General features: G+C 46.8%; 1 protein-coding gene across 1 annotated transcript in view; it reads left to right on the forward strand.

Annotated features, from left to right (window-relative positions):
* The window catches only part of NUP93 (nucleoporin 93), a 567,849-nt gene that overhangs the window by 425,396 nt on the left and 119,321 nt on the right, over positions 1–23,132 (forward strand). Inside the window, exons 14-15 of the mRNA XM_086947697.1 lie at positions 5,680–5,806; positions 5,944–6,016. Of these exons, the coding sequence (XP_086803823.1) occupies positions 5,680–5,806; positions 5,944–6,016 (200 nt within the window). The remainder of the gene's footprint in view (positions 1–5,679; positions 5,807–5,943; positions 6,017–23,132) is intronic.

A 23,132-nucleotide genomic window follows, 5' to 3' on the forward strand; every position in this document is an offset into this window, starting at 1 on the left:
GCAGAAGGCCAGCCAAAACCTTAAGCCCAGGCAGGAGATTCAGAGAGCTTGACATGACCAAAAGCTTGTACTGGCTGTTTACCAGCCAGGACAGAATGTGTGGGTGTTGGAGCCTGTGGCACCAGAAGCATTCCAAGACAAGTGGAGTGGCCCCACCCCGTTCTTGAGAAAAAAAGGTACGGTTGCCTATTTGTTTGACCTAGGTACTCCTTGAAGTCCCCACAGGGTACTTCATGTGAACAGCCTAAAGCTTTTGTTGACAGGGCTAACCTGAGCGTTTTCATGTCCACTAATGAGGGACAGGAGGAAGAAAGTGATCTCCTCTCTCAGGACCCTGCTGATGGGTCATCTGATGGAGTACCCTTAGCAGGCAGCATCACTGACCAGCAGCAAGCTGATTGAGGACATCCTCGATCAGTTTGCCAACATGTTTTCTCTGACTCCCAGTCAAACCACCTAGTGTACCCATGACGTGGACACAGGTGACAGTCTGCCTGTAAAGCATAAAATCTACAGACAGCCTGAACATGTCGGATACAGCATCAGGACTGCGGTCCAAAAGATGCTGAAGCTGGGGTTCATTGAGCCTTCAGATAGCCCTTGGGCTAGTCCAGTAGTCCTGGTACCAAAACCTCAAACCAAAGATGGTAAGAGAGATGAGTTTGTGTGGATTACAGGGGCCTCAGTGCAGTCACTAGGACTGATGCCCATCCAATTCCAAAGGCTGATTAGCGTATTGATACTTTGGCTTCAGCCAAGTATCTAAGTACATTTGACCTGACTACTGGCAAGTCAGAAGCTGGGGATACCAAGCCAAAAACAGCATTTTAAACCCGGGGTGGTCCTTATCAATTTATTGTAATGCCTTTTGGTCTGAAAAATGCGCCTGCCACATTTCAGAGGCTTGTGAACACAGTCCTACCAGGTCTGGAAACCTATAGTGTAGCCTATCTAGATGATATTGCTGTCTTTTGTCCTACCTGGGAGGATCACCTGGTCCACCTCAGAAATGTTCTAGAAGCCCTGCAAAAGGCAGGCCTCACTATCAAGGCCACAAATTGCCAGACCGGGCAGAGTAAGGTTGTATACTTGGGTCACCTGGTAGGTGGAGACCACGTTCAGCCATTGGAGAGCAAAATCCAGTCCATCAAGGACTGGATTGCTCCAACTACGGAGGCTCAGGTCAGAGCTTTCTTGGCGTGACTGGGTATTACAGGAGTGTTGTTAAGGGATATGGTTCCATTGTGACTCCCCTTAATGATCTCACCTCCATGAAAATGCCTAAGACAATTCAGTGAGCAGTTAGCTGTCAAAAGGCATTTGATGACCTGAAGCAAGCCATGTGCACTGCTCCTGTTCTGCAAAGTCCTGATTACTCCAAAGCATTCATTGTCCAGACAGATGCTTCTGTGATCTGGGTAGGAGCTGTGTTATCACAACTTAATGCAGAGGACCAGGACCAACCAGTAGATTTTATAAGCAGAAGGTTGACCTCCAGGTAGAAACGTTGGACAGCTATTGAGAGGGAGACCTTTGCTGTGGTATGGGCCTTGAAGTTGAGGCCATACCTGTTGGCACTCAATTCATTGTTCAGACAGATCATAAGCTCCTCTTATGGCTTAAACAGATGAAGGGTGAAAATCCCAAACTTTTGAGGTGGTCCATTTCCCTACAGGGGATGGACTGTTCAGTGGAACATAGGCCTGGGAGTAACCATGCCAATGCAGATGGACTCTCCAGATATTTCCAATTAGAAAATGAAGACTCAACTGGGTAAGGTTAGTCTCATCTCCTTTTGTTTGGGTGGGGAGTGGGGGGTGGGGGGAGTGTTGGAAAGTAGGATCTGCTTTCACCCTCACTTTTTGCTGGGGTCATGCTGTTTTTCTGACTTTTCTGACTGGGATCCTGCTAATCAGCACCCCAGTCTCAGTGCTCTCTCCCTAAATTGGACTATGGTAAGTACTTTGATACCTTCCTAATTGGCTACTGGTGTACCCTTCAAAATCCCTAGTATATGGTATTAAGGTACCCCAGGCATAGGTACACCCGGGGTGTCCCATCAGCTGCAGCATTTATTATGCCACCCATGAGAGACCTCTAAAACTGTGACTACAGACCTCCCATTGCAGCCTGTGTGAGCTGGTGCTAGCACCACTCACCACAGATATACGTTTCCTTATATCTGAGGTGACTGCACTTAAAAACTATAAGTCACCCCTAAGGTAGGCCTTTCAATCCTGAAGGCAGGGTGCTTGGTTATAAGTGTGAGGGTGCCTTGCATGAGCAAGACACCCCTGCAAACCCTGGAGTCGATTCTCCAGCTTTGTAAGGGCGGTGAGCCATTTAATAAATATAGTGGACATCAAGTCAATTGCAAGATGTCTAACTATATATTGGCTGCACCAAAACCGGTCATGTTTGCTATCAAACATGTTAGAATCCTACCCCAACACTGATTCCAGTGTAGGATGTAGGATGCCACGTACTGAAGCGCTCCCCTAGGGAGCCCACTGTATTCGTGGTACCAGCCTTCCACAGTCTAACAGCAAGCTAGTGCTGCTGCCGACCACAGACCGGATTCTGACCTCCTGCTGCTGAGCTGACCTCGAGCAGCGGAAGGTAGAATAATAGGTTTTCTGTCACAGCGAGGTGTAACCACCTCCCAGACAGATTTAGTGTATTGGGATGGGGCGGTGGTGCTTGCCAGCACCACCAGACTGCTTTGAAGGGCACATTTGGTGCTGTCCTCGCATACTCCAGTTGGAACCAGTTCAGAGAGACGTTGGATCCTACACTCTGGGGCCAAACTGGACAGAGGAAATGGGAGGATCCTTCCCTCTGCCAGCCCCTACCTTAATCGTCTCAACCCTTTCCCTATGGTACTTAAGGAGTTACCTGTAGATGTCTATTCAGATTCGTCGTAGGACAAGATTGAGATCCAAAACCCCTTCAACTTCAACCGTCTGGGCACCTTGGACTTCGCCAGAAACCGAGACTGCATCAAGGAAGACTCCTGCTGCTCCTGGTCTCATCGTCCTGTCAGTTTTCTGCGTTGCCGTCGCTTGTGCTTCATCCAGGTTCCTCTCCAGGACTGTGGGCATCAAAGACACCCGAAGTAACCTCCCTTGGTGTGAAGGAGTCACTCTCGTGCATCAGCAGGCACCGAAATGAAGCTGACCGTTTTGCTGCTCCCCTGAGATCCCATGGACTCCGTAAGGCTCAGCAATACTGGTGGTGGCTCTGCAACTCCCTCAAGGCCTGCATGGTCTTCTCAGCAAGTTTGAGGCTAGTATCTCTCATCGGAACCGCTGGAACCAAACCCCTGTGCACCGCATCAATTTACTGTTGCCAAGGCTTGTTGACTCTGTCCTCCAAGATCTTCAGGCTACAAAAAGGTCTACCCTCCAGCATCTTTTCCTGCTAAGATCTTCGTCCTCACCGCATCCTCTGCACCATGGGCCTTCCTCCTTGGTAAGCTGCTCGAGGTCCTCTTGAGGGAGTTCTTTGGCTTCAGTTGGCTCACCTGCTTGCTCGGTGCCTCCACTGACTCTCCTGCCTGTGGTGAGTCCCCTGGAACTTACTGGTCCCAACACTGTACCTTCTTCTTTTGCCACATCTGTTGATGCTGCCAAGGCTGGTTTGTGCTCCCCCGGACACAGATCCCCTGGTTCTCGTCTTCCGACATGGGACAGATTGTGAATGGCTCCTGGTACTCCATAGAATCACCTGGTCCTCACAGCTGCAGCGACAAGGTCACTGTCAACTCTCCTTCATCTTCTGTCATTGGTCTTCCGTGCCTCCTGGTCACTCCAGTGTGGCATAAACTCTGCCCCCTGCTGCTTATACCTCCATAACTAAAGACTCTAAGTCTCTGGTAGAGCTTTGCTCTTCCCCATGCCTCAAAACTAAAATCCCCTATCACAGCAGAAACAACTAATGTGACTATTGCCTCCCTTCTCTCCCATACACCACTCTTCAACTGAAATAAATAAATACTATGCCGACCCAAACAAACTGACTAATGGCCCAATCAGTGCCATATTTCCCTTTCGTCAGTAGAATCCTCTATAGGAAGGTAATGAGACAACTTTAGCATTATGTGAAACTTAATTACCTTCATAACTAGCAGTCCCGATTCTGTCCCTCAAGAGAGAGAGACACTGCCTTGGCAAACACGAGAATACTTTTTGCTATCATTAGGCATGGAAAATAAAAGAATAGAAACTGCCAAAGTAATCCTTTCCTCGTCCACCACCTATGGCACTGTAGACAACACAATCCTCCTCGGGTAGCAGCAGTCAGGCATATCCAGTCTTTTGCTATGATGTGTCCATTCCTTTCTTTTCCTATCACTAGGAAAAAGCTTAGATTGGATCACTTCTGCCCCATATCATCCGTAGGTCTCCAAACCATGTAAATGAAATCTGAATCTACCTCCCTACATCTAGAGGATTGAGCTGCTGCACTAGTGTAATAGGCGTTCATCTTCTGAGTCTAATAGATGCTCCAGCTATTAAATATAAGTTCATCAGATTGAACCATGCTTTCCTAGACACTCCCTGGGTGGCTCAAAGCTTTCTAACTATTCATCATCTGCAAATGGTTGACACCCTCTTTTTCTTCAGATTGTCTAACATGCATTTTGACTATTCAATGATGCACAATACAATTTCTCATATCCTTTATACCTTTGCCCAACCTACAGACTGTCTGGAGCCCCCTTCAGATGATTTGGAACGTCCGGACCTCCATATTTTCTGCATTACTATTTTAGAGAGTCACACATCAAAAACTGGAAATCCCAGTTTCATTGTAGCTCTTGGTAGTCCATAGTGTTAAAAGCTGCTGAGGTTGAAGCAAAATAAACATGGCTGATCACCAGTCACAATGCACAGAGAATTGTCAGTTTCCTCAGGAGTAGCTGTCTCTCTCCTGCGCACTTGATAGTACAGGAACCGATAGGAGTCCAAAGTGTTATTTGAATGCAGGCAGTCTATTTTAGTAGCACTCATTGGTTTGTTGTTTAATCAAAATTAGAAGCCAGTTGTAGGTCAATCATTAACCAAAGTGAGACATAAAGAGCGAGGTAAACAAACGTGCAGTAGTTGACATCAATATAGACATTTGAAGAGATAAGGCAATGGCTTTATCACTCATTTCTAAGCTCTGTGACAGAGGTTTTAGTAGAGAATTTAAAAAAAGATAACATTAGAGCAGGGGTGGATATCCCTACCTAAGAGGCAATGTTTTTAGAGAGGAGCCCGTATGCGCCATTCCTTTCCTCTGTTCTTCTCAACTTCAAGCATAAAAAGGCATTGCACTTACTCTGCATTATGTTCATTATCCCCAATATGTGGCACCGTTCATGCATGTTGTAACTATATGTACCTTAAGGTCCATGTGTAAAGAGATGCATGAGTTACTAGAGTCAGTGTGTGACAGAGACTAGGACTGCCTTAATTGCTTTGTGTGTTGCATTTCAGAAGACACTGCACTAACAGCATTTGGACTTGAAGCAAGCAGATGTGGGGTTGGCATTTTACTTCTTAGAAAAATAAGGACAATTGAAAGGATCTTGTCTGCTACAAATTGTTTTGCTATTTTACAATCCATGTAATGGTCTTATGACTCATACATAAAATAGTTGGTATGTATTCCCTTTTATTTTGTGTATTTTAGTAAGTCAAGAAGCTGGAGATCCCCCCTACATGCGACGTCTGAATTTCATTCGATTGCTGATGCTCTATACCCGCAAATTTGAGTCAACAGATCCAAGAGAGGCTCTTCAATACTTTTATTTTCTCAGGTAGGTCTTGAAAAGAAGGCGTCCTAAATTATACGCTCCTAAAATATACGCTTTTCATTTTGTTACCTTAATGATAACTTTTGAAAGATGTTTGATGGAAAGCTTACTTGCTGACTTTGACATTCTTTATTTTGCAGAGACGAGAAAGATAGTCAAGGAGAGAACATGTTCTTGCGATGTGTTAGTGAGCTCGTTATAGAGAGCAGAGAGGCAAGTTTTCATATTTATTTCCTATATACATGTATTGTTTTGGCTAGTCCAAGTGAACTGTAGTATTGGTAGCCATCTTTTATCCTCCACATTCCCATCAAACAAGAATTTTGTCCCCCTAGTGGCCTTATTGTAAACTATTGGTTCGAGGCATGTGGGCTGCTGAATTCATATCTTGTGCATAGATCGCCGCCTAGTGTTGGGTCCGGATGTTTGCACCTTCTTGTCCTGGAAGAGTCTTCGAAGTATCACGAGATAGGTGACTCCTACCCTGGACTACAGTGCGCATGGGCATCTTCTCCACCGTCGGATTGTTTTTTTCCGCCACTGGGTTCGGATGCTTATCCTCTACTCCAACTTCGGAACTGAAACTAAACTACTTTCTAAGGCTTAAAGGCCTTCTACCTCGACTGTATTGTTCTCGCTCGGTACTTCTTGACTCGACCAAACTTTCCATCTCGATCTGGTCGTCGATGCGGGCCGTTGGGCCTTTTCGAAGCCACGTGGAGCTTCCTTCCGTTGATGGAAAGGAGCCCGTTCAAAAGGTGCCCACAATGCCACTCCAAATTTCCACATACTGACAAACATTCAGTATGCAACAAGTGCTTATCTCCAGAGCACAACGAACAAAATTGCCCAGCGTGTGCCCAATTCCGTTCGAAAAAGACTATTCGGAATTGACGGGCCGCTAGGCAAGAGATGCAGCGGCAATCACCGGAACCGGAGGACATCTTTAATGACGACCACGACCTCCCGGAAGTGGCTGACTCTGATCTAGAAATAGTCAAAGTCGAAGACCAGTCGGACTCCGATGACCAGATCACGTCCGGGCAAAAAGTGAGTACCCAGCCCTCAACCTCGATTATACCGAAAGAGAAGGCTCCAGTCGAGGCATCTCCTAAAGGCCTTAGCCGAGATCAACAAACTCCTTCAGAGACCCTGCATTCCGGCTCGGCTCTGAAGACCAGACATACGCCTTCTGATAGCCCAGGAACGAGCAAGACTCTTCCCAAGAAGGTCGTCGAACCGAAGAAGGTTGTCGACCCTAAGGTTATCGAACCGAAGAAAGGTATCGAACAAAAGAAGGCCGTCCAACCCAAAAAGGTTATCGAGCCGAAACCTCTCGAACCAAAGAGGGTCGTTGATCCAAAAATAATACTCGACCCGAAGACGGCCGCCCAGCCTAAAAAGGGTGTCGATCACCAAAAACAAGATCACATTAAAAAACCAGTCGACCCCAAAAAAGCTGTTGACTTGACCAAGAACATCGAGCCGAAAAAGATCGTCGAGCATAAAAAACATGCCCAAACACCAAACGAATCGAACCGAAGACTCCGGTCGATCCGAAACAGGTCGTCGAACCGAAGGTCGCCGAACCAAAAAAGACTGTAAAACCAACAAAGGACGTCGACGGAAACAGGTCACCGACCCGAAAGCGGCAGCGGAGCCGAAAAAAGCTCCACAACAAAAGGCCCTACTTATATTAAATCCCAGCTGCCTTTAGACTCACTGGTAGTAGCAAACGCTTGAAAGAGAGCTGATTCACAAACAGGATATGCTCCCCCTCCTGACAAAGAGTCTAAGATTTTAGAAGCCTCAGGCAAAAAGTAGCCTCACAGGCCGCAAATTCCTGGAGGATTGCAAACACACAAGCTCTACTAGAACGCTACGATAGAGCACATTATGACCAACTTGAAGGTTTACTGCAACACCTGCCAGAACCCTTTAAAGCTCAAGCTAATGACATCATACAGGAAGGCAAATTTATAACTAATGCTTCCATTAAATGTGCGCTTGACGCAGCCGATACGTCAGCCAGGTCTATTAATACTAGCGTATTATTACGCAGGCATGCGTGGCAACGCATCTCTGGTTTTAAAAACGAGGTGCAATCCACCATCCTCACCCAACCAGTTAACCAGGATTTCCCGTTTGGCCCTGCAGTAGATACCATTTTAGACAGAATGAAAAACGATACTGAAACCGCTAAGTTAATGGGCGCACTTCAGTTTCAACAACATAGAAGTTCTTTTTGTCGCTCCTCCTACAGGAGCTCAAGAAGAGGCAACACATCACAAACTTCCTCTACATTCAAAAGTAACACACAGAGCTCCTTTAATAAAGGCTCCAACAGAGGAGGTTATAGGGACAACAATAACAAAGGCAGGGGGCGTGGAGGTAATAACACCAGAGCCTCCACTGCCAACAAACAGTGACTTCATCACACTCCCTCCAGACCACCTAACACCGGTCGGAGGCAGAATAACACAATTCCTACCAGTCTTGAACGCCATCACCACAGACGGGTGGGTGAGACAAATTATCCAGTATGGCTACTGCCTGGAACTCACTTCTACTCCACCCAACATACCACCCAAACAACGTCCTATGTCCAAAGAACACATCCCGCTGCTACAACAAGAGGTCACGTCCATGCTACAAAAGGGAGCCATAGAGCTAGTCCCTCTTCAACACCAAGGAACAGGAGTATACTCTCTATACTTCCTAATTCCCAAGAAGGATGGGTCCCTCAGACCCATACTAGACCTCAGACCGTTGAATCAATACATACTCTCAGAGCATTTCCATATGATTGCTCCACAACAGGTACTCCCGTTACTCCAGCAAGACGACTTTCTTGCTACATTAGACCTCAAAGATGCATATTTTCACATGCCTATACATCCAGCTCACCGAAAATACCTCAGGTTCACAATAGAAGGTCAACATTATCAATTCAACGTTCTCCCCTTTGGGGTAACTACAGCCCCAAGAGTGTTCACAAAATGTCTAGCAGTAGTGGCAGCACCCCTCAGAAGGCAACACATACATGTGTTTCCATACCTAGACGATTGGCTCATAAAAGCCAACTCGTACGCGCAGTGTGCAAGCCATATGTCTCAGACACTCCAGCTGCTGCAGTATGGGTTTCTCCATAAATTACCCAAAATCACACCTACAGCCCTCCCACATACAGCAATATCTGGGAGCAACAATAAATACCTCAGTAGCAAAGACATATCCAAATCCAGCCAGGATAGACAACATGCAAACTCTCATTCACAAGTTTCAGCCACAACACTCTCTGCCAACTCGAGTGTTCATGCAGCTCATAGGCATGATGGCCTCCTGCATATTCATTGTCCCTCATGCCCGACTTCAAATGCGTCCATTGCAAGAATGCCTAGCACAGCAGTGGAACCAAGCTCAAGGACAACTAAAAGACCTAGTGTTGGTAGACAGTCGCGCTTAAAGCTCTCTGCAGTGGTGGAACCCACAAAACCTTTCCAAGGGGCGACTGTTCCAAGAGCCAGTTCCACAAGTAGTACTAACAGCGGACGCATCACTGACAGGTTGGGGACCCCACCTACTTCAATACACAGTCCAAGGGCTCTGGACAATCAAACAGAAAACACTGCATATCAACCACTTAGAGTTGCTAGCAGTATTTCTGGCACTAAAAGCATTCCAGAAATACTTGTACAACAAGGCTGTGTTGATCCGGACGGACAACATGACAGCCATGTATTACATCCAGAAAGAAGGAGGAACACACTCTCCACAGATGTCTCACCTAGCACAGAGCATATGGAGATGTGCTAGGAGAAAAATGTTTTTGGGAATTGCCCAACACCTGCCAGGGAAAGACAATCTAATAGCTGATCTGCTAAGCAGACACAGCCAACCGCTACACGAATGGGAGATTCACCCTCAAGTTCTCCAACCATTCGTCCAAGAATGGGGGCATCCAGAGATAGATCTGTTTGCTGCAAAAGAAAACTCAAAATGCCGGTACTTTGCCGCCAGGTTCCCACATCCATTGTCACAGGGCAATGCGATATGGATGAACTGGTCACGCAGATTTGCGTACGCTTTTCCACCAGCCCCACTGATTCCGCTAGTGGCACGCAAACTACGCCAACAGTCACTCACAATGATCCTGGTCGCTCCCACATGGGTAAGACAGCCATGGTACACAACGTTCCTGGAGCTTTCAGTAGTTCCCCATCAAAGACTGCGCCTCTCGCCACGTCTTTTAACTCAGAACCATGGAGAAATCAGGCATCCAGATCCCAATCAGATGAACCTAGCGATCTGGCTCCTGAAGTCTTAGAGTTTGGATACCTTAACTTGCCTCCTGATTGCATGAACATTATCAAGGAGGCAAGGCACCCAACTACTAGAGCATGCTATGCAGCTAAATGGAAAAGATTTGTAATTTATTGCAATAATAACCAAATCAATCCATTAGATGCTTCTATCCAAAACATTATCTGTTACCTTTTGCATCTTCAAAGATGCAATCTAGCATACTCTTCCTTAAGATTACATCTAGCTGCTATAGCAGCATAGCTCCAGAACAGACAACACATGTCTCTCTTCAGAGTACCACCTATCAAAGCCTTTATGGAAGGACTTAAAAGAATAATCCCTCCAAAACATCCACCTTCACCAGTCTGGAACCTAAACGTAGTACTCACCAGACTTATGGGACCGCCTTTGAACCACTCCATTCGTGCGAATTACAATTCTTAACATGGAAAGTGGCATTGTTTTTTTTTTTTTTTTAATTTTTTTAAAACCTTTATTGTAGGAAAGCACACAGCTATTCAGCCTAACATCCCGGAGGCAAGGCAGCAACGTATCAGTACGGTCATAGTGCCACGCGATTCATGGCAGAACAATGCAGGTTGTTTTTTTTTTATTTTATACACACAGTAACATAAACAAAGCGCCCGAGGGCGCGGAAAAGGCAATGGAAGCAAAAGAGACCATGAGTCGGTAGGAGGCGGCAGAGGCTAGAGAAGTTGTAGAAAGAACTGAGGCAGAATGTAGCAAGAAGCGGGGGGGAAGGAAGAACAGGAGAATCAGAACAAGAGTAACATAGCTGTTGTCAACGTCTATGGCGACAAGCGTTCATCCCGTGGTAGCGGTGCAGGTGGTAGGCACAAATCCCCTCTGTAGGCGTTCCAGGCACCCCATATCTTGTTCCATGTCTGAGGCCGCCCCCTGGCAGTATACACAGTCTTTTCACGCAGCATACACCAGTCCATGTTGGCCTTCCATTGTACCACCAGGGGGGCCACGTTAGAACCCCATCGTTGTGCTATGTCCCGTTTAGCGACCATATTGCCCAGTGTAGCCCATCGGGTCTGCGCCGTATCATAGTCATTAGGCTCCCAAACATTGAGGAGGCACCTGCGCGCCTCCGCAGCTAACTCCACTCCAGTCACCTCCCGCATCACTCTATGGACCCTCTCCCAGTAAGGGGCAATAACGGGACACTCCCACAATATATGCAGAAAGGTGGCAGGGGCTCCGCAGCCACGACGGCAAAGGCCATCCGGCGAGAAGCCCATATGCACAAGACGGGGGCCGGTGATATACACTCGGTGAAGAATTTTAAACTGGACCAGCCTCAGACGTGAGGAAATGGCGACCTCCTTAGGGGAGGACACAGCACTCTGCCAGTCCTCATCGTCCAGTTCCAACCCATCGGCCACCCACTGCTCCCGCAAGCGCTGGAGGAGGTCCACCTGAACGTTTATCAGCTTCTTGTCGGACAGGGAGATGGCACTATCCGGCATATGCCCGTCCAGCACCCTGTCCTCCAAAGGCGAGCTCTCGGGGATATCACCCTCCTCCGGTCTGGCGGCGGCTATTGCGTGTTGCAGCTGGGCGTAGCGGAAGAACTCCGTTCCACTCAGTTTGAAAGTGGCATTGTTAATTGCAATTACCTCCCTCAGGAGAGTGAGCGAATTGCAGGCTCTAACCATTCAGGAACCTTTCACGCAAATACACAACAATAAGGTAGTGCTTCGTACTAACCCTAAATTTATGCCAAAGTGATTTCCACGTTCCATATCAATCAGTCAATAGAATTGCCAGTTTTCTTCCAAAACCCGCAGACAGTGGCTGAAAGAGCACTACACACATTAGATGTGAGAAGTGCTCTGCTATATTATGTTGACCGAACTGAATCATTTAGGAAAACAAAGCAACTATTGGTAGCTTTTTCCCCACAACATAAGGGAAATCCCATCTCAAAATCCGGAATAGCCAGATGGATAGTTAAATGCATTCAAATATGCTATCAAAAAGCTAAGCTCACTTTAACAGTTCCCCCCAAAAGCACACTTGACGCGTAAATTGGGGGCATCCATGGCTTTCCTAGGGAATATTCCTCTAGAAGATATATGTAAGGCAGCTACATGGTCTACCATACACACTTTCACCAAACACTACTGTATAGATGTGCAAGCAAAGCAGCAAGCTGCTGTAGGTCAGGTTGTCCTCAAAACTCTCTTTCAAACGGCTGCAGCTGGTACAGGTGGCCACCGCTAGAGGAGATACTGCTATACAGTCTATGCATAAGATATGAATTCAGCAGCCCACATGCCTCGAACGGAATATGCTACTTACCAGTATGCATCTGTTCTTGGCATGTAGGGCTGCTGACATTCATATCGCCCACCCTCCTCCCCGGTGCCTGTAGCAGCTGCAGAGTTATTTCTTAACATACACTTACATGGTCATCTCTTACTTTTCTATACTCCATCTTTGCCACAATGGCGAAAAACAATCTGACGATGGAGAAGATGCCCGTGAGCACTGTAGTCCAAGGGAGGAGTCCCCTATCTCATGATACACCGAAGACTCTTCCAGGACAAGGTGCAAACATCCGGACCCAACACCTGGCAGTGATCTATGCACAAGGTATAAATGTCAGCAGCCCTACATGCCAAGAACCGATGCATAGTGGTAAGTAGCATATTCCTTATTGTTACTTGAAATTTGTCTGGCTCACACCTGAGAGTTGTGTGACCTCATAGCTTGCATGTGTACCCTTTTCCATTAAAGTTTGGGTTTGGTGAAGCAAGTGATTTTGGTTTATTTAAGTTCTGTACAGACATCTCATGATGAGGACAAGGCCTCTACCGCCAGCAAGAGAGCTAGATCCAAAGAAAGTTCTTCTCCTGAGAGAAAGAAGAAACTTAAAACCTCTCAGAGAACTTCAGAACCCTTAAAGAGTATATCGGCTTCTTTAGGTTTAACAACTGTGAGTACAACCCAGGCTAAGGCTGTTTCTCTGGTGTCTGTACCTACTACTACCTTGACTTCTGCCTCTTCATCTACTTCTACGGTTACCACTTCGGCTATTACCTCACCATAGATGTCCGTTAAACCATCGCTGACTAAAAACAAGTTGCCATCGTCGACGTCTCTGTCGACTAAATCTTCTGGTCCGTCGACGACAATTCTGTCCACGAAGCCGACATCATCGTCGACGAAGACACTTTCGACTTTGTCGTCGACGAAGACCTCGTCGACAAAGGACTCGTCGTCGAAGTCACCATCGACGGCCTCGTCGACAAAAGACTCGTCGACGAAGACATCATCGACGGCCTCGTCGGCGAAGGGCTCGTCGACAAAGGACTCGTCGACGAAAACACCATCGACGGTCCCGACGACGAGGGACTCGTTGTCGAAGGCATCATTAGCGGTCCCGACGACGAGGGACTCGTCGACGAAGACACTATCGACGGTTCCGACGACGAAAGGTTCATCGACGAAGATACCATTGACGACCCCGTCGACGGCAAAATCTTTGTCTTTGACAGTACCTTCGACGGAAATCCCTGTAACAGTGGCTTCCGCAGTGGCATCTGCTCATCTGTTGCACAGTTCACCTCCGACAAAGATACAATATACTCATTCTCAAATGAAAACGTATCAAAGGCAAGATTATTCTGACATTTCTCCACTCTTACCATCGCACATTTTGGAGACATATGTGGAGGAGTAGTCAGATGAAGGGGAAGAGGATGACGGTCCTTTTGGGATTGCCCGTCCCCCTTCTCAATTAAATATTAAATACCAGGAGGATGATGAAGATGATGTCCATGGTCATTATACGCATGACGTTTATTCCACGCCATATCAATCACCTCATACTAGACCTTCTCGGTCTGAGGACACTAGTCATTTGCCAACTTCCTTAATTCAGGATTTGCATGCTATGCTGGCGGATTATCGCCAGAGATTTCCACCAACCCCGGTTGCACCCGCTGGGTCGCCTATTCCAGTTGACGTGCCAAGACCTCAGTCACCACGAGCTTCATTGTCGCCAAGACAAGATACTGGTACAGCACCTCAAAATGATACAGATACTTCTTCTAATGATGACGAAGAAAGCAGGGAAGAAGGCGAGTTGCCGGATAAAACTCCTGTAGATCCTTGGGAGGATTATGTCATTCCTATGCCTTCGCCGCCTGCGCCCCGTCCTTCAGATTCTCCACCTAAAGATATTGGTAGTTTTCACAATATTATGCAGCGAGCTGCTAATAGATTTGAATTGGCCGTCACAGTTGAGCAGTCGGACTGCTTTTTACATGACTTTAAAGAGGGATATCGCAGAGTTACCAGGGCTATTCCCATTATTGACTATATTTGGAAGGAGGGCCTCAACATAATGAAAACGCCCGCTTCCATTCCTGCAGTCCTTCCAAGAATAGAGAAAAAGTATCGAGCACCATCGGATACTCCATCTTGTTTAATAGGTCACCCTCGACCAGATTCTGTCATATCCCAGGCGGCGCAGCAGAAATCCAAAAATCCTTCTGCTCCCATTTCAACACCAACTGACAAGGAGGGCAGAAGACTTGATGCCATTGGAAAGAAGTTTTTGGCAAATGCAGCAGCCTCCATTAAAGCAGCTAATTCATTGGCTATCCTGGCTCGTTATGATAGACAGATGTGGTCCGATCTGACGGAATATCTTGATTTGATCCCTGAGGATCATCAGATGGAGGTACGCAGAATTGTGCAGGAGGGTGAAAGGGCAGCTTCAGAAATCATCGATTGCGCCCTGGACATTTCAAACACCAATTTCAGGCAATTGGCTGGAGCAGCTGTACTTCGGCGTCAAGGCTGGCTCAGGGCTACCACCTTCAGGCCTGAGGTCCAAACCAAAATCTTGGATATGGCATTCCATGGAGATTCACTTTTCGGGAAGCACATCGATGACGCTTTGCTGGCTATAAAAACTGATACTGACACAGCTAAATCACTTGGTACCCTGCAATACAAGAGGGGATCCTTTAGAGGAGCAAGAGGCCATGGTTACTCCTCCAGAGGCAATTATTCCAACCAACAAAATCGTCAATATCAATCTAACTACAACAAACCTTACTATCAATCCTCTTACAGGCAGCCTGCCTCTGGTTCTTTCTCTCGGCAAGGAGGGAAATGACGCTCAAGCAATCAAGGGCGAGATTCCAACAAGCGCCAATGAGCTTTGCCGGATGTCAGCCACTCACCTTTCCCTTCCCGTGGGCGCCAAAATCTCCGTCTTTTACCAGCAATGGCGGAAGATAACTTCAGATCAGTGGGTCCTGGATCTTGTCAGGAATGGACACACTCTGGAGTTTTTGCAGAAGCTGTGAGAAGTTGGCCTGATCTATAATTTTCACTATTCTAGTGAGCACTTTGTATCAGTCCAAACAACCCTTATTGATGATTGGTTGTAAATCAACCTTATAGACCAGCTATCCTAGTAGCATGGATACGAGCAGTCTTCGGGCTAAACTCTAGAGGGCGTGTTAAGCCAGCTGTTATACCATCACATATATCCCTTGAACACCAAGTGAAAGGACACCACACAAGTGTTATGAAATAAACAGTGTATTTATTTAGATCACCAACAGCCCTGTACTCTTTATGATGACAGGGTACTAAGCACACAACAAAACTCTTACGAAAATACTAGAAGTTGCACAATTTACATAAATGCCCGAGGGGCACGAAAAACCATATACTCTAAAAGTGGAATGCGAAATTACTAGCAGGTAAGTACTAATCTCATAGGGTTTGGAATCGCTAGGACTGGACTACTGAACCTTCAGATTACTAGCAGGAGGCCTAGGGAACTCGGGTGCAGAGTGTGCACTCTCACGCGGGATGCGGGACAAAGTCTATGGATGCTAGATTTCGTAAAGCTAGTGATATCGGACGAATCCGACTATGTAGAGCTGAAACGAAAAAGGATCTGGACCCTTGGATAGTGAGGCTATGCTGGGGCACCGAAATGCCAAAGTTACCTAGCCCAGGAGCTGCGGATGCATAGGTCTGGAAAGACGTCGGGAATCCTTGTTGCAGTCTCTGGAGCCTGAAAGAAGTTGCTGGCAGGCGACCAGTGTTGAAGTTCGAATTGATCCAAGCCTGGATCGAAGATGGAAGACACCTGTAAGCAGAGGGGACCAAGTTCTGGATCACTAGCCAGTGATTAGATGGGCACCAGGATGGCACCGGATGGAGTCACCTCGACCAGGTGAGTGGGCGACGCTGGGCTCTGCAGTCTCACGGACCAGGAGGCGTTGTCGGCGACCAGGATGGAGGTGCGAGCTGTCCCACGATGGTATCTGCTGTCGACGTCGCTGGACCCAGGATTGGGGCAACAAGTCTTGGCAAATGCAAGCCCACGCGGTGAACTCAAAATGGCGTCTGGAGTGGACCAGGAGGGTCCGGGGTGCTCCTCTTTTGGAGGGGAGCAAGGGCCAGTCTGGAGCAACCAGACCAGCGGTGTTGATTTCGTCGTTCGTCGTCGGGAAGGCCACAAGCCAGCGGGCTAGTAGCCAGACAACGCGGTGAGCAGCAAAGAGCAGAAGGGCCCCACGCAGATCTGGTGGATGCTGGGGGGCTGGACTTCGGTGCTGGAGCTGCTCAGGGTTGGGGCTTCTCGGACCCCAAAGCACTCACTCGAGGATCCCTCGGCGGTCGTGCTGGGCAAGCGTCGTGCAGTCCTGAAGATGGCCGGTCCCTCGAGGTATCGTCACACCCACGAATCTCAGCTGGGCTGATGATGCAGGTTGAGGTCAGAGGTGCCAGGGAAGCCGGTTCTCGTCGTGCTGGTCAGTCGGATTCCGGAGGAAGGACATGCAGTTAACCGCAGTGTTCTTAGATGGTGCCTGCGGGTGCAAGGTGACTACTCCTTAGTCACAAGGGAGAAATCTTGAGAAGAAGTCGAGAGTTCCTTTCGTAGAAAGTAGTTTCAGGATTCAAAGATGATCTAATTTGGAAGGGGGCCCGCTCCTATCTTTATACTAGGAAAAGGGGCTGGCACGCGACTAGGTCCTGCCCATGGCTGGGACCAGGAAGGGGGGTGGTTACACCCCTCTCCCATGCCGGACTTTCCCCAGGTCAGGGGCTGGTGTGCCCCTGGAACTGGTTCTAGCCGGCCTATGCATAGTGAGCACCGGGGTGCCACTTGCAGTCACCTTCCTCTAAAGCCCTGCCTACCCAGGATACACAAAACCCTGTCTGGGATGGTGCTAGCACCGCCCCTGACAGGAAACCCTTTGTCCAAGCCTCCCTCGCTGGAAGGACTTCCAGCAGCAGGAGGTCAGACTTGTGTCTGTGGTGGCAGCATCCATTTTGTGATGCTGAGGCTTGAGTTAACTTTAACCGGGGTTCACAGTTACATACATATCGTGTCTCTCTAGAAGGGTGGAATGCTAACCCTGTCGCCAGAATTGGCGAGGGGTTAGTATTCCAATTCGTATGACACCTTACTCGACATGTTTTGATAAAGCGATACCAGAGTTAGCATATAACCGCGAGGATTATAATGCACTTAAGAGTATATGGTACGCGTTATCATGGAACAGCTATTAGGACTTGGTTCCGCAAGCTGCAAACGGGCTCCGCTCATGCCAGAGCACCATCTCACACGATTCCAAGCACTCTGCCTTCAGGATTGTCAAGGCCTGCCATAGGAGTGACTGATAGGAATACGGGTGTCCATTTTAGGGTTAGATATAGGTATACTATATCTAAAGCAAAGGGTGATTACACCACCTTGCCCCAGCTGTCGTGCAGCCAGTTGTGTCAGATTTAGATGGCCAGCGAGGGGTGGCATAATGCATGCTGCAGCCCCTGGTAGGCCCTGGGTACACCTATGCCCAGAGTTACAGGGTCTGCTAAGGTGGCCCAGTACCAATTGGATAATGCACCTAAGGTACATGTGTCAATTTAGTGAGAGAACAGCAAGGCTGTGGGTCTGATTAGCAGGCCCACAGCCAGAGAAGTCGTAAACAAGTGAAGCAAAAAGCAAAAATCTGGGGTGATCATAGGATTGCAGACCCTACTGTCCTACAGAAGCCTTCAACAACGCCGCCCAGGGGCCCCCCTCCCCCTCGTCTTCACTTACTCTTCAAAGAAGCCTTAAAGATGAAACACAAGAATGCGACAGAACGAGTTCCTCTTTCTCGGAAAGGGAAAGGATTTTATTCTCGCTTCTTCCTCGTAGGGAAAAATTCAGAAGAGTGGCGTCCAATACTGGATTTGCGCAAACTCAACAAATATCTAAAGAAACAGAGTTTTCGCATGGTAACGTTGAAGGACATTCTGAATTGTCTCAACGAAGGGGACTTTATGGCTTCTCTGGATCTGCAAGACGCCTACTTCCACGTCCCTATTCACCCGAAACACCGCTAATACCTAAGGTTTCAAGTGGCTGGCGTCCATTTTCAGTTCAAAGTGCTCCCATTCGGCCTAAAATCGGCCCCCAGAATCTTTACCAAATGTCTGGCTCCGGTGGCAGCAATGTTGAGGTCCCAGGGAATGCAAGTTTTCCCGTACCTCGACGACTGGCTGTTAAAAGGTCCAACCAGAAACTCAACAATGGAAGCGGGCAGGAGTACGCTTTCTCTCTTCTCGAATCTAGGACTGACCCTCAATTTGAAAAAATCTCAGCTTCAACCTCGTCAAGAATTGACCTTTCTGGGAGCAGTCTTGAACACATGCCAGTGCAAGGCGTACCTGACACAAGAGCGGCAAAACAAGCTGTTAAAACTAGCAAGACAAATATTTGCAAGAAGGTCACTTTCAGTTCGGATATTCGCTTCCCTTCTAGGGATGTGCTCATCTGCGATCAGCCTCATTCCTATGGCGAGACTCAGAATGAGACCGTTGCAAGAAGAGTTACTTCGTCAGTGGAAGCAAGTCGACGGATCATTCGACGACCGCATCAAAGTGACTGCCAAGATGAAACATGCTCTTCTTTGGTAGTCGAAGGCGCACAATTTGTCGCCGGGCCTCACCTTTCTCCAAGAAATTCCAGAGTTCACCCTGACTACGGACGCATCCATGGAAGGTTGGGGAGGTCACCTTCAGATCCAGGGACGATGGTCTCGCCAGTACCAACACAAGCACATAAACAGCTTGGAGCTGAGGGCCATTTTTCTCTCCCTACAAGCCTTCCTTCCAAGGATTGTGAATTCGTCCGTGCTGGTGCGTACGGACAATACCACCAGCATGTTCTACATAAACAAACAGGGAGGAACGAAATCTCTCACCCTGTCGCTGGAGGCTCAGGAGATGTGGGAATGGGCCCTGCACCACAGCATATCCCTCAGAGCAGAGCATGTACAAGGCGTTCGGAACTCTCTAGCAGACAACCTCAGCAGAACGTTCACAGGCTGTCACGAATGGGAGCTCGAACAACATCAAGTAGAGATGATCTTTCGACTTTGAGGGACACCGACGCTGGATTTGTTCACCACACAACAGAACAGCAAATGCCTGTTTTATGCCAGCAGGTTCCCACAACAAGGGTCAAGAGGAAATGCCCTTCTGATGAGATGGACCGGAATGTTTGCGTACGCCTATCCTCCGATTCCGCTCATTCCGAAGGTACTGCAAAAGATGAAGAGGGAACACTGCACTCTCATCCTCATTGCTCCCAGTTGGCCAAGGCAATTTTGGTTTCAGGAGCTCCTTCTGCTCTCTCAACAACCTCCGTTTCGTCTCAAACCGACAGTGTCGATGTTGACAAGAGAGGGAGGTCAAATCCATCATCCGGATCCTCAATCGCTGCACTTGCACGCTTGGCTCCTGACTTCCTAGAGTTCAAGGACCTGATCATCTCCTCGGACTGCAGGGCGATCTTGTCGCAAGCACGTGTGCAAAGTACCATCAAAACATATCATTTTAAGTGGAAGCGATTCTGCTCATGGTGTGGAGACAATGTTGTTCATCCACTTAAAGCTCCTCCTGAAGCCATCCTTCCGTACCTACTGTCTTTGGCTAAGGCTGGTCTAGCCTTTTCTTCCATTAAGGTGCATCTGGCAGTGATATCCAGATCAGGAAGAGTTCCAACAAACCATCCTTATGTTCATCCTCTTTGATCAAACAATTCCTTTATGGACTATCCCGAGCTTTTCCACCAGTTCGTCCTCCTCCTCCTGAGTGGGATCTTAATATTGTTCTTTCTCAGCTTCTAAAAAGGCCTTTTGAACCGATTCATAAAGCGGAACTAAAGTTTCTTACTTGGAAAGTGGCTATCTTGCTGGCTCTTACTTCAGCTCGCAGAGTTAGTGAAATACAGGCCTTCACTATTACTCACCCTTTCTTGCAATTCTCCAAAGACTTTGTTACGCTTAGAACTAATCCAAAGTTCATTCCTAAAGTACCAACTCAATTCCACATCAATCAACTGGTCAAACTCAGAACCTTTTTCCCGGATCCTAAAACTCCTGCGGAGAAAGTCTTAGATTCTCTGGATGTGAAACGGTGCATGAAGTTTTATCTTCAGAAAACAAAGGACATCCGCAAATCTAAACAACTTTTTGTTGCTTATGGCAAAGCCACCTTGGGTCAAGCTGTCACAAAAGCAACTATAGCTAGGTGGTTGCCTTCTACAATTACTTTCTGTCATGACAAGGCCAACAAACCTTTATCAAGGAAAGTCAAGGCGCATTCCACAAGAACAATGTCAGTGTCTACGGCCCTTTTCGCTGGAGTGACGCTGGAGAACATTTGCCGAGCTGCTACTTGGAAAAGTGTACACACTTTTACCGAACATTACTGTCTGCAGTCGGCGGTTCATGATGATACAGCAGTTGGTGATGCGGTGCTGCAGCATCTTCTTCACTAAGGTTAGATAACTTATGGTCTTTTATTCTTCTTTTAAAGTTTAAGTATTTATAATGCTGTCCTATCAATGATGTTTTTTATGAAGGTTTTAATACATGTGTTATGTTAACAAGTTTGTACTCTATTACCTTCCTGGTTGTGTGGGGATAGATATATGATTTCTTTGTCTCCCACCTTCCTCTATCGACAGACATGATGTTACTGCTTGCTACTCCGATTCAGGCATGTGAATCTATGAAAGATACCCTAATACTGGATAAGAAAACGAGTTACTTACCAGTAACTACGGTTATCCAGTATTGGTATCTTTCATAGATTCACATGCACCCACCCTCCTCCCCGGCAGGGCAGTTCTATTCTATGGATACTCATTCTCACTTGTGCTGGGAAAATCTGAGAACTGCCTGAGCTGGGAAGGGTGAGGACAGCTGATTGGCTGAGGCTACTATTTCAGGTCTTTTTACATAATGATGTAGATAGGCTGCTAAGTTTTGAGGCCTAGTTAGGCCTTTGGGCTTTTCCAGTCTACTACAAGAAATTTTCTAGGCACTGCTGTTGTATATGTTTATTCCGTGGGACTCCCGCCTCGACGACGGGGAATGATTCAGGCATGTGAATCTATGAAAGATACCAATACTGGATAACCGTAGTTACAGGTAAGTAACTAGTTTTCTTCTTCAACACCGCTATCCTCTCTAGAATAATTTTGCGAACTAATTAGACTCCACTACTTTATACTGAAATTGCTGACACTTTTATACTTGTGTATAATCATTGCATTCAATGATTGGTTTGTGCTTGCCTGAATACCATTGATAAATCCATAAAGCATATGATCTATAGACATTAGGGTGATGAATGCCCGAGTTTGACTTGGTGCTCTCTATTCACAAGGTTAGTACTTATATATACAGTAGTGCTCCAAGGAAGGAGGAATCACCCAACCTTCTTACTCAAGACCAAAGGTCTTAAAACATGTAAACAGTTCACATCCCAAGCACAAACTTGTTACAAATCATAGATCAAACAGGTTGTTTTGTAAATCAAAACTAAAGCATGATTTTCGTTCTCTTTGTTCTTTATTTTCTTTCTTTAGAGCCCAGCTAACACATGTTTTGTCGTTTAAGGTGTCCCCCATGACTTCTTCAGGGCTGAAATATCAATAAAATTGCTTTTGATTAGGGTGTGCGAGCATATACACCACTGGTCATGTACTCCTTAATCGTAGTGGGAACCTCTGTTTCTTCTCCAGTGTAAAATTAATTTTTTGTGTACAGATTAGAACTCTTCTTCTTAATTTAACCCATTGTTTCAATCACGTGGTTTATGTTAGCACATGGTGTAAACAACACTGCATTTATCAAAATTAATATTTTACGTATATCACTCCTTCAGAGAGGTGAGGTGGGACATAGTATGGTTTAATGTCCAAGTTAATACTATTCAAGCGCACCGCATGGTGAGCCATCATCGCATGCTCCCCACTGTGCAACATGTGATCCAAACCTGTTCTCCTAATGGCATCCTAAGAGTTATACAACAATCTGATGATTTTGCATACCTGTCTTCTCTTCAAACACACATTTCATACCTAAATGGCAATAGTACCCATTATTATACAATACCAGATCCACCTTCTTTCCACCTTAAGTTAGACTGTACAATATTTGATGCCATCTCCTACCTTCTAGCTGGTTGTACTTCCGTCCCGGTGCCTCTATATGTAATTTTCATCAATGTAATAACATATTCAAGTTGTCGCTTGTAGTTAACTATCATCCATGTGTATGTATTAGGTAATCCCAAGTCTAAAATTAAGACACGCCATTGCGTCAATACAAATATATTTTTTAAAGTCTTTTTATTAAACATAAACAGGCTTCAGTTCAATACCCATAGACAAATGACATTTGGGGAGAGAGAGCCGAGACAAATCTCCCAGTTCTTAAAATGTACCCAGTCGGCAATTCCCGCAATGAGACCCCCACGTTCCCTCGCCACAAAACTATAGCATCATGTCACCCACATCAGCACATACCATTTTACAGGGCTTGCATCAAAGGTCCCTAAATTCGGCCCAGGCACTCCATATCTTTTCCCCTTTACGAGGGCAGCTCCAGCTCTGGTATATAACCCGCTCCGCCCCATAGCACCAGTCTAGGTCTTTCTTCCAGGCTGTAAG

Source organism: Lissotriton vulgaris, chromosome 12, assembly GCF_964263255.1.
Source record: "Lissotriton vulgaris chromosome 12, aLisVul1.2, whole genome shotgun sequence".
NCBI classification, from domain to species: domain Eukaryota; kingdom Metazoa; phylum Chordata; class Amphibia; order Caudata; family Salamandridae; genus Lissotriton; species Lissotriton vulgaris.